This window comes from Typopeltis vanoorti, chromosome 22 (genome assembly GCF_054136105.1).
Source record: "Typopeltis vanoorti isolate ZY-2024b chromosome 22, IOZ_Tvanoo_1.0, whole genome shotgun sequence".
Taxonomy (NCBI): Eukaryota; Metazoa; Arthropoda; class Arachnida; order Uropygi; family Thelyphonidae; genus Typopeltis; species Typopeltis vanoorti.
In genome coordinates this window covers 49,102,420-49,115,379 of record NC_143570.1, presented here as the reverse complement: position 1 = coordinate 49,115,379, position 12,960 = coordinate 49,102,420, and the positions used below count along the sequence as shown (strand labels likewise).

Below are 12,960 nucleotides of genomic sequence, written 5' to 3'. Positions count from 1 at the left end.
TTTTTGGATCAAACAGGAAAGCAATTACTACAGATACCGAGTTATTAGTATAATAAGCAAGGAAACAACAATAATGCAACATCGATATCAGAACACTATAGAGCCCTCAGTAGCAAAATGTTCTTGATGGTCACATGCACTAGCCCCATTATGTAAAATTACATACCGCAGTATGAAAATAAACTTTGATACCCTTAACGTACAACTTTTACGTTAAACCCAACAGAACAAATTTTAAAATTTTGTCTTATACGCAAAATATGATTTTTAAAAATTTTGAATTCAAATCTGATTTCAGGCATCATTTGTAAAGTATGTGGGTTAAAAAACCATTTAGTTATTGTATAATTAGGCATTTTTATACTGATGTTTTTCGTTGTAGGCATCTACTTGAGTCTTATTGATAAGAAACGGAATTATTTAAAGAACACATCTTCCTTTCTACTGCATTTCTAGGATAACCTATTGAATCTTTCGTCGGACACATTGCTTCCGGCGAATAATTATTTTAAGGAAAGATGTGAGAATCCGAGAAATGACAATACATAACAACCCATGTATATATAGTTGCTTAACATCTCATTCATAATATCAATATTAGGAACAAACAATTTGCACTCGTTCCATATAATCAAGAATATAAAGACGCAAGTGCGTAGTCTTTTATTTTGATTAAAAAAAACTTGCATTGTTTCTAAATAGAAACAATTTCCTTGACATTGGTACTAAAACAATATAATATTTTTTTGTCTTTCTAATCCGTCAGATGACGGATTGAGTCACCATATGAACAAATCTTTGTCATCTGGCTCTATCTCTGGCTATTTCTGCCATCTGTCATGCTCGTAATTGTGACCTTTCTTTCAAAGACTATAGCAGAGTTATTTTTTGTTAGTATTCCTCCAATAATTCCATTAAATACTATATATTTGGTAATTACTGAAATGACATTTTCTCCGGAGATGTTCAAACCATCTTATCTGCTGATAAGATTTCTTTATGATGTATTTCTTTCTGATTGAGTATCCAAATCTTGGTTCCATACGTTGCTGTAGGTATAATGATGGTTTAATAGAGTTCGTGGTTGTGGCTTTTTGAAATGCTGTTATTTTTCCATATTTTGTTTTCATTTATTCATATCCTTTGTTAAGTCTTTATTTTAATGTTTCTGTATTGTCGAGATTGTTAATAATGAGTACAAGATATGTAAATTGCTTTCTCTTTCAAGTACATGAAAGTTTATTGAAAGTTTTTCTTCTCTTCCTGTTTATTATTCTTGTTTTACATAAGTTTGATTTTCATTCAAAATATTTTGCACTCTTAATTGAAAATTTTTAATGTTTATTTTCTTTCCAATTGTGCTTTAGATTCTGCAAGAATAATATCGTCTGCATATTTAATATGGCTGATATTCGTGTCATTTATTTATAGCTCTGGTTCTTCAGCTTGGATTTGCATATTTCTTCGAGGTAGATAGTAAAGAAATGTGATGAGAGTGGGCAACAGTGCATGACACCTTTTCCTACTTCGTTTTTATTTTATTAAATTTGACAGCTGATTTGGCATATTTATAATTATTAATAATTAATCATTATAAACTTTAAAATCTTAATGGTTTTTCGTTCTGAATCAGACGTCATCGATTTTAACAATGTAATATTCCATTGTTGAGAGTTAGCTGAAGTACCTGAATTTCATAACAATTCTGCGAATTGTGCTCTACTCAACAGAGTCATAAGACTTACACTGTAAGTGACTTCAGCAATAGCAAGTACGTGAATCAGAAAGCAAACCGGTGCTGAATTGCTGGATTTATTAACAAGATTACTGCTTTGATAATTTGGGCATAGTTGACGAGTTTCTAAATATAAGTCGCATACTGATGGTTATAAATTCTGAGCATTAGTACGGATAAACATCAATAGCAAATGCATACTCGTGACTTCAAATACGTATTTTAATGGAACATTATTCCAAGTGGCTCCTCGAAAGGTTTAAATAATAGTTTCAAGACATGCATTAGCTGAACTGATAGAAGGTAGGAGAATATTCTTTATCCATTTTCTCTGTCAGATCAAACAATTACCAGTCATGACACGATAGTATTTTCATCAATCATAGGTAAGACCACTATCAGTAGACTTAAAAGGAAGTCTGACTAAAACTGGCGACTTCCTTTATATGCACAAGTGAACTACGAAATAAAATACACAAATTAACTGCGCATCAGATAATTTCTATGTGCATTCCACTATATAAAAAATCGATTGTGATGCATGATTTGGGGGATGATTTGTTCTATTTTTGTACTGGAGAATTAACATGAACTTTCAACTACGTAAAAGTTTAAAGTAGTAGTATCTATCCACGCATTCATTATTTGTTTTATTTGGTATTCTTCTTAAGGGTATACATGCAATTTCCCGTATGAAATCACGTGATCATTTATTAAGAAAATTCACGATGTTCACCTATTGAACTTTAAACATTAAATAACTGATAAATAATGTGTTAGCAAGTTGAATATTAGTGATTAAGATGCCCACACTGTACGACTATGGATTAAAAATGAATGGCAGGCATGCCATTCTGTTTTGTAAGTCACGAAGACATATGCTATGACGAAGCTCTCGTATCTGTGTTGGAGGTATAGATATAGAGGCTACACTTACTTCGAGTTGAGTACAGCATATTATTGCTGTCAATGGTAGTTTTCTTCAATTTGTTCTTCGTTTTCTTTCTCCTCCGCACAGATACCCAAGCGATCAGCGCCACCAACTGAGTGAAGAGGAAGATGGAACACGCCGCGATTAGGCCGATCATGTTGACACAGCCTGACTGGTCCGATCGACTTCCTAAAAAGAGGGGAGAAAGACATATTTTAAATGTGAAACGATATTAAGTAGTAGTTCTCACCTACAACCCACAACACTAATAATTAGTTTGAAATGAAAATTTCACAAACCTTCGGAATTTCTTCCCATATTTGGGTCGATGTCCGTACTCAGTTTTCGTTCGCTTTTGTCGAAACCAAATTTGTCGGTGATCCGAATGGTTTGGATCACAATCACGTCTTCTTCCTCTTCTGTTTCTCTCCTGTTTCTGAGATAACCTTTGAGAGCTCTCCTTCTACGTCCCACGGAGTTTATTTTACGATGAAGACCATCGTATGACCTCACGGAACATTCGGCCTGCGTCAAACAAAAGGAAAATTTTAATTATATCTGGGAATTCTAAATGAGCATAGAATTTCACTCTAAGATCAAATAGAAATGCAATGATTTAAAACACAGAAATTTGCCATCAGACAAATGTTTCTACAAATTCTTTCCAATCTTGCAATTAAAGAAATATCACTCATTATCATTAAAAAAAAGGTTTAATATTTAAATCGCTTAATATTTAAGTCACTTTGTTTATAATTCTACTTCTTTTTGGATACTGTTACTACCAAACATGTTACCCTTGTAACGCTTCATTTTATTTATATTCTATTCAATGAATTCTGATTAGGACGTTTTCAAGAATATGGTTTTCAGTTTCCTCTCCCTCTCTTTCTGAATTTAAAAAGGTTACAATTCCTTTAGGTTTGCAAAATCAAAATATCTATATCAGTATGTCTTTTAACAAGTTTCTATATTTGCATAACTTACTTAAAAAGAAAATGATGCTTATAGCATAACATACGAGGAGATAGAAAATCCCGAAAAGGGTGATGCATCATTAAAAAAATACGAGTTTCATTAATAATGTTTTCTATTGAATTGAGGTCCCTTTGTCAATAGAATCTGCTCGCTGAACATAAGAGGGAACTCAAAACAAGCCGTCTGCAACTAGCAGAACAAAAATAATTATAAGGATACTCACCAGCTCGCACTTCGGAAGACACGGAGTCACAAGAGCTTTGAATTGTACAATTTCGGATGTTGGAAATTTAAAGGCGTCGAATGGAGCCTGAAGCGCCTGTACGTTGTTGTTACTTCTAACCAAAGGACCCATAATAGAACCGTCAGTAGGGCATCTGAATAAAGCATAACGGTGAAAAATATGAACGAATAAAGATTCTTAATAAAATCTAAAGTAAAAAATGTACACATTAAATGAAATAAAAAATCTTAGAATTAAAAAAAACATATCCTTGAGACCTGATTTTGAAAGACTAGTATTTGTCTTTCAAGTCAAAGTTCGTATTACAATTCAGGTTCAGTAAATACAATATACGCATTTCTTGTTCGGTGTTATTTTCTCTAAAGAAAAGTTCACATTAAAGGCTAAATTCTTGTGAAGTTTGATGATCAATCTCTTTAATAACATACTCAAAGATATTGCAGGAGCCAATAAAATCTGTCAAACTGTCATTAAAACCGTTCCGTAGATCCCTTAACGAATGAGCTCACACTGACAGCAAACACGTCAGAGACATTGCTAACACAGTTGACCTGAAATGTGTGCAAGTAAAGGGCGTGATCGAACAATGGGAAAAGTGCCACGCGACTTCGCAATGGAAGCATTTATTTGGAAGCAGTTTATCTTTTTAGTAGGGTAAAGTGCGGGATGAAGGTTAACTGAGAGAAAGAAGAACGCATGCACGCAAATTAGTTAATAGTCAGTCGCAAACTGAAGATGTTCGGTCTAGAAGTAGGGTTGCAGAAGTGTCTCTCCTCTTAATTTCGTACTCGTACTGAATTTTATCTATCACTTGATGCAAATTAAGTTAATGTAATCGAATGTTAACACTTGTTATTAAAGCCTCGTGGAACCTCTTCAGATAGTTCGGATTATCTTAAAAATTCTAAGCTTACAATAATAATAATAAAACATTTAGTAGTCATTGGCAATTTTTGGTATATATTAACAACTTTTTCCATAAAACAAAAAACTCATGTTTTATTATCTCACTTTCCCCATATTAACATGGAGAATTTCCTGACCAAAATCTTGGTTCCAAATCCTAGCTTCCTTTGAGAAATCAATATTTGTATTCAGTTGCATATTTTTTACTTTTCCACATTTTCTTAATAAATTGAGTTTACTGCATTCTTAGTCATGTGGTCTAGCGAAATTCTCGGAAGAATGAGGATAATTTGGGGTAAATTATTATAATAATATTATAATAATATAATACAGAATTATATACAACTGGTATTTTTATCGAGTTATAATCTAAGCTAAGCAAAATATTAATAATAATAAAACTTACCCCAAAGTGTCAATAAGCATCATTTCACTGTTATCTACCCCGTCCATTGCAATAAGTTCTCGAACAAAAATGTCAAAAGGACCTGAAATTAAATATTTATAATTAATTCCGAATAATTATATTTATAAATTAAAATAAATATAATTATTTATGTTAATTTTAAACACACACCCAACTAATCCACAGTCCTTTATGTTCATTGGTTGCAGTAAGAAGTAAATCCTAGGTTTCTTGGAGTTAAAAATATTCCATCACCTTTTATAATAGCCTAACTCGATGTCATGGCAATATTTCTTATAGTTCTCCGTATCCTAGACGGGATTCGAAGACACGTGCACTTCCTTTTTTTTTCAGCTAAAGGTTACTGGTTGTTCTTGACGGACTGCTGTATGGAGGAGTAGGTGCTGCGCGCAAGGTATCAGCGAACAGAGAGAGGAAGAGAGAGAGAAACATATATTTAGAATGAGGTCACATGAAATAGAGGGCAGGGGGCATTTTGATAGAAACGTTCGCATTCGAATTAAAAACAGCAACAAAATAATTCTAACAGGTTCCTCGTGCTCAGATTGACATTCATTACTGCTGGTAATGAATGTCAATCATGTAGTATATAATTTCTTGTATTATTTATTTTAACTGCTGGAGATTGGAACTGTCAAATATAATTTAGGAAAGACTTCGTCATTTGACATTAAGTCAGCTATAAAAAATAATAATAAAAAAACTTACTACAAGATAGTTTCCTATCCTATCCTTCTCTTCCGTGTAGGAGGGGTTGGATTCCCTCCTAAGGAGGGGTTACTGGTGTATTAATGCAGCCGGTTCGCCACTCCTCTGCTGCATCCCCTAAGGGCGATATTCATGACTATATCCGTGTGTGTGTTCACGGGGCCGGTTTGCCTGCTTGCGGGATGAAAAACCTCAGATAAACTGGGAAGGAAAACCCTACTATGCACGCCCAAGACCGGCTACATTGGCTATGGCTGAGGAAGATCCTTAAACTCCTCCCGTCGTCGACGGGAATCGAACCTAGGACACTCCTTTCTTGTGAAGCGTATAGTCACTAGGCTAACCGCAAAGACCACAAGATAGTTAACAAAAGACTTAACTCTGCTGACTTACTGTTAGCGTCCATTATTTGAAACCTGAGCCACAAAGGATCTCCGACTTGCGCCATAAACACATCGTTGCCTAGATGGTCAGTAACTTTCATGGTGACGTTTGGAGATGCTACAGTAGCCGACTTGGTGTCTATCATGTCGACTTCCCTGTTAACAGAAATATATTTGTTATATAAAGAATTAGTTTTAATTTAACAGTATTCACTAATTCTAAACATTTTTTCCTAAATAAAACTTATTGTATAATACATTAATTGCTCTTTTCATTTAGTTCTAATGGCCAACGAGGGATTTGATAAATTTGATTTTGAGTAGTCGGAAGATATTTTTGACATCACTTTTAAGTGTTATTTATAATGAAAATATTTCAAATATTTTTATTACAATTCATTCAAATATAATAATAAAATGAATATTTGATAATCATAAATATTTGCACACGATGTGTAAGCTGCTATTCAGAGTCGCTTTAAGGAGAATCTATTCAGAGTCGCTTTAATCCAACCTGAAATTCTTTGCAACTCAAAGGTACCACCGATATATAAAATAACGACAAAATTTAATTTTGCATATAAAACAAAAGTAATTACATTTTTTTTTACTTTCGTTCCCCGCAACTTGAATCAAGCTTTGGGCGTAAATTTGGTCTTAAAACCACTACGAATTTCAAAAATAGGTGGAGTATGACAGCCTGTATGCCGAGTGGATAGTGTACCAGTTCTCCAGACATTTCGCTTGCTGTTTGTATTCATGAATATCCTTCGGACCAACCCAACCACCCTACTTAGTGGCTGCTTGAAAAAAAGTTCATTTTTGGCCTCTAGGGTAGAATTTCGGATGGTCTAATCCCTCTCATGGTACTATAAATATGCCCATGACAACGTGGGTGAAACTATAGTGGTGGGATTCACTTAAACCATCGGTTGTAATATATTAGTGTTTCGATAGGTTCCTTTGCCTCCCATTTAATTGTTTTCTCATCATTTGAATAACTCATCTTCAGTTGAAAAAGGTGTTAAAAAGCTATTGGGGTCTTAGACATGATTCGAAACCAATTTTTTCCAGTGGAAGTGAAATGTCGCACCGATGCCATGGAGGTACACCCACCATAGGTCTGAACTAATGCCATCTCATTACAGACTTCCATGGTGCAGTTTATACATTTGTACAGAATAAGGATCGCAACAGCAGATTTTGTTCAATTAACAAAGAAAAAATATATCTTTGTGAATGACGCACGGTTACATTTAGAAGTGTTTACAGAATTTCTAAATTGTATGAAGGTGAAAATATTCCTCCCTCCCTCTTTCAAAACTGGCTTTTTTTTTCTCCTGTGAAATAGACAAACCGCCGAAGAGCATGCGCCTATGATAGACAAAATACCCCCACAGCCTTAGCTCAGCTATTGTTATATGGAAAGCATTGTGTTCATTCTTTCTGTAGCTGTTCACATTCTGTATGAATAATGACATAAGAAGAACTAGGCTTTTTTTTTATATTACATACGATAGCTGACTACATTGTAATTACATGCTACATACAACAGTTCACACAGGATTCGCATACGATATATGCATGCTGTATTATATTAGAACGCAGCTCAACGGTAACTACTGGCATCGCATGTCGTGACCTGCAATGACAAGTGGATATCAGCCGTTTTCCTTCGTGATACTGGCTGAATATTATGCGGAATGCTTCTGTGAACAGAGATGCTTCCACGGGGGTTTTGGAATTGAGACTTATTTGAAAATTATCGGATTTGGTTTGAGTGTTCACCTGTCCTGTTCGTGGTAATTTGTTGCCTAGGGGATAGTTGATTTGGTTAGGCTAAAATTGTTTTAGTTTGTTTTAATTTGGGGATGGTTGGTGATGTTGAATTCAATTAATTATCTTATCGCAACTGCTACTGTTCGGTTGTATCTAGTTGGATGTGTGTGTGGTCTTTGGGGGTGGGATAAATAATTTTCTTCTGGGAGGTGGTTTCTGCATGTCTTGATATATGAAAATAGTTTGAATACTTTTGATCGGCGCTTAGTTTCGTTTCCCGCTTTCACTTTGAGTTCTGTTGTTGGAGAGCTGCCCTGTGGGGTTCTCGCTGTTGATCTGTTTTTATATGGTGTTCGCTGTATGGGAGCGCTGAAATTTGTCTATTTAGAAGGGGCATATTATTATTATTATTCAGAGATAGCCGTAGTTTTTTTTTATTATTTTATTTTACAGTAGCTGGTGATATTGTCCGGTGGAGGGTTTCAGGTACGCAATCAAGTCACTGACTGTTTTGATATCACATATTTCTAGTTGCTGTTTGCTACTAGTGCCAATAGCACTGAGCAATTGATTCGTTCCTACAAATGGTGATTTTTATGGATCATGTCGTCGGATGATAACATCTACAGTTATTTCTATAATTAGTGATTCTTCTGATTACTATCTTTATATCTTGCCGTTGTTGAATGCGAAGGTATTTTTAGCTTTGGAGATATTAATGCCTTGAATTTTGTTGGTAGCTGCAACTATCCTTCATTGATTTTTGATGCGGAAGATGACCGGTGGTATTCGCTTCATGTGGTTGTTACTGTGTGCCTCCATACTGCTGGGTGGCTCAACTTTCTCTCTTGGGGCTGTACAGTTGGGATGTCCAAAAGGTTGGCTACTATGGTCTTGGTCACCTTTTAGGAATTTGTCATTCGTCTCAGGGGTGGGTGCAGAGGCAACAAATTTGTTTGGTCTACAATTTTCCCCTTTAGTGGTTGTCCTAATCTGAATAGATCTAATAGGTAGTCGTTTTCTATGGGTAGAGGTGTTTGAACAGTGGAGTTGTATCCGATGGTATGATATCATGCTGAATTCAGACTATACAATGTTATCTGAAATATGAAGTCATGCAGACTCACAGAGTAAACTAAACCACAAATATAATATACGTTATAGCCAATTGATAATCTAAATTCTATCTATTTTATTAAATCGCTGGTTTAAGCAGCTTGTAACATTCACTCGCCCACTACTGGATTGGATTACACTTGCATCGAAAGTAAATCTCATTGAATCACCAAAGATACTGATAATGAATTTTGAAATAGCAGGCACTATGTGAAAACTCTATAAAAATACATTTATGTCTCTGTATTTAAAATACTCTACGATATGGAATAAAAAGGAATCATTGATTTTCTTGTAAACGAAGTAAGGAAGCCAACAACAAACTGTATTTGACGTCACTATAGAAGAGTTCAAAGAGTTTAGTTTTAAAACTATCTTTAGATCATATAAAATATGACTGAAAAATGTTCCCTATTTCTGTGTACACATTTTTCAGTGTGTGAAAATGTGTGCTGGATTGATATAAATGTTTCTTTTTATATTCCCTTGGAACATGAAACTGAGAGTGAAAATTATACATCTTGGATATGTATCACTGTATGTGTGTGTGTGTGTGCGCGCGAACTAGACAAGGCGGCTATTTCAATTTTCGAATATATTTTTATTGAATAAAAAGCCTAACAAAAACAACTTGTGTTTTAAATGAGTTAACAAAAATTGTTACTTATAGAGTAACAATTTTTGTTACTCTATAACAATTCGCCATCGCAGCAAAGTAAAGTATTAAGGCGATAAAAACTTATAACAGAATGAACTTATGTGGTTAATTAACTGTTTTAACAGGATAGATCCACTAAAGTATTATGTATAATGGTGTGTACAAAATAAAGGACGTAAGATTGATTAATACTTTTCGATTTTTTTTCTTTCTTTTTTGATATGGATCAAGTTACTCTTTTTCAATCAGTTTATTCAAAAGAAAGGAAAAAAAAAATTTCTTCACTAAATTCAGAACTGAAACGCACCATGACTTATAAGATGCGAAATTCATTCTATTGATTTTCTTATAGAAAATCAATAGAATGAGTATTAAGCCTGCTGACGTGTAACGGCGACGATTGTTTTTTTCGGTGGGCTTCCCACTGCAATTACTGATGTTACAGAATGACATCACTCAAGTTATAGTGAGAAAGAAAATAATTTACTGAGGTTGCAACCAAGTGTTTTATGCATTGTATACACGTGTGTGATTTTTTTTTGAAAACAAAAAAAAATTTAACTAAAGAACTCGCTTAGGAATAAATAAGAGGGAAGTTGATAGGCAAAAAAAAAAAGTTTTCAGTTGAAGTCTTGAAATTTTATTTATCGTAGCTTAGATGTTTCCAACTAGGTTATTTTGAAGACACAACGAGGAAATTCAAACCAAAAATTCAGGAAAAACGACGCGTCAATTGCTTTTATCCCAGTTTTCAATTCTTTCATCCCACTATCCACAGTTCTTAATAAAATGTAATTCCCCCCCCCCTCTCTCTCTCTCTCTCATGTAGAATTTTTAAAGCATACGAACGATGTGCATTTCTGAAAACTGTTTGCAAAATTGCAAAAGTTAATAGGAGATCTTTTTTTTTTCTATTTACAGGAACGTAAGTCCAAAGAGTGCGCATGTCTGGTACATTTTTTTCTATGGGTGTTTAACTTTTATAAAATACTCTTCCTTGTTTGATTCGAGTTAGGCATTATCATCATCATGTAGAGAATCGCAAAGTTGGTGATTTTTATATTTCCTCATTTACCAATTTCGTAAAGGTGCTGCTTACTATTGTGTCATGTTATTTAATATCATAACAGGTTGGTAATAAAGTGCGGATGAATTTAACTCTTTCGCAAGGTCACTTCTTTCATAAAGGTCAGATGGAACCTCCCTGGACGAACGTTAGCCTCTTATGAAGAAGTCGCACTTGGAAGAGCTGTCTGTTACTTCTCTCCGTTCACCATCCCTCTCACCTTTCATTACGGGTTAGAGGGTAGAGTGCAAGAACGCTCAGAGCTTTCTTCCGTGTTTATCTCCTGGGGAAATCTGGCATATCAGGAAATCGAATGATATTTTTGTTCGCCCAAGGTCAGTGGCAGGCGACTATCAGAGAGAATTTGGATAATGAACTGGGAGATTTGAGCAACACAAAGCATCTCCAAAACGTTAAGTAACACTATGAGCCACAACAATCTTATTGTTATGCTTCTTGTATGAATTGGTGTGCAGAGGCTACACAGGATCAGGACCAGGGAAATGTTAATTTTTCAACGCTCAGAATTTTAAAACAAATTTATAATTATGGGCAATTATGATAAACGTATATTTAAGTATTATCTAAAATTCCTTGACGTATTGAGATTTTAGATGGGGAAGTTTCCCACGAGCATTTAGGTCTTTCTGTTCCTGAAACGTATTTGAAGTAATGCAAACAACGTAGTGAACAAACATCGAAACCTAAAAGCACGCCAAGGTAGTTGTGATCTCTCCATTGAATTAGATTAGCTAAGATGTACACTATCAACTAGGTTAACCTTTAAAATCGAAAGTGTCGTGTTCTTTGTCAGAATCGGGTGACTTTCCCTTCTGTTATAGGCCTTCTCAATCAGTAATCTTCTTTATTTCTGTAGAATCTTGTATTTCTGTATGAAAGGTTTAGTTAAGCATCAATAATCCAGTTTTCGAGCAACTTAAATATAACTGATTTTTTAATTAAAATATTAACAGAATATTTTTCTGCACTTTGTTACTTAATGGTCTTATTTAATGGTAGGTAAACATACTTACCCAGTTACATCGAGCTTCACTCCATGAGCAATACTTCTGTTGGTCAAATCATATTGGCAGTGCAGCGACACCCCGAAGTCCTGATTAGTGACGATCAGGTCATGGTGCTGTATAATTATATCATTAGAAAACTGACTGATACCCTAAACACATGGAAAGGAAAGAAGAACATTATTAATAATCAGGAAGACGTGAGGAATGAAAAGGTATTTTTTTAAATTTTCTTATGAAAATTTTCTTTAAATTGCATATGCCTTGACAAAAACTGGAGAACGAAGTCAATAACAAGAACCTTATTCTAGCTCATATGTCTGTCCAGAATATTCCATAGACATTCTTCACGTACAGGGAATTGAGATGTTTGGAACACTCTGCAACCTTTTGTTTTTACTTCAACTGCAATTTCGTCTGGATGATATGAAGTCACAGGAATTCATATGATCAAGCGTGACATCTAATACATTGGACTCCCCAACAAAATTTGTTTATATCATTCTGTGGGCAACTTATAATTTGAGACCAAGATGCGCCTGTTGTCTTGTAACTTTGTCCCTACGATCTGTTGAGTGAAGTGAAGTAGTCCAAATCTTGAGTACGTCTACAACCTACCAACCTGTATACTCCATATAGTGCAAGCGATAGGTTTTGTCTCTATACGCTCCTACAAGAGATGAAAGGAGTATATAGTTCTCTTTGTAATGCATCCTTCCGAGGAGCTTTTTATTTTATTTATTTTTTGAGGACATAATTAACGAGGGATTCCAAGAGTTTGTCAGTGTACCTTTTCTGGAGTTTATCGGGTTCTCATTCAGCGTCGAATATCAACTTCATCTTCAATTGTAGTTGGTGTTTGTATAGGTTCTTTGGTAGCCAGACTAATGTGTGAAATGAAAAAGTTTGATTAGAACACAAAAATTGATGATATAAAGGATCACAAATATTTTGTTGTCTTGTATATCATCTAATTTGGTTTGCAATATTTATCCAGGCATTGC

General features: G+C 34.6%; 1 protein-coding gene across 1 annotated transcript in view; it reads right to left on the bottom strand.

Annotated features, from left to right (window-relative positions):
• LOC150094406 (uncharacterized) overlaps window positions 1-12,960 on the bottom strand; it is a 127,814-nt gene that overhangs the window by 44,363 nt on the left and 70,491 nt on the right. The window contains exons 6-12 of the mRNA XM_090412462.1: window positions 11,966-12,108; window positions 11,757-11,764; window positions 6,323-6,463; window positions 5,201-5,282; window positions 3,868-4,021; window positions 2,966-3,191; window positions 2,673-2,855 (exon numbers count right to left, since the gene is read on the bottom strand). Coding sequence (XP_090268588.1) covers window positions 2,673-2,855; window positions 2,966-3,191; window positions 3,868-4,021; window positions 5,201-5,282; window positions 6,323-6,463; window positions 11,757-11,764; window positions 11,966-12,108 — 937 coding nt within the window. The remainder of the gene's footprint in view (window positions 1-2,672; window positions 2,856-2,965; window positions 3,192-3,867; window positions 4,022-5,200; window positions 5,283-6,322; window positions 6,464-11,756; window positions 11,765-11,965; window positions 12,109-12,960) is intronic.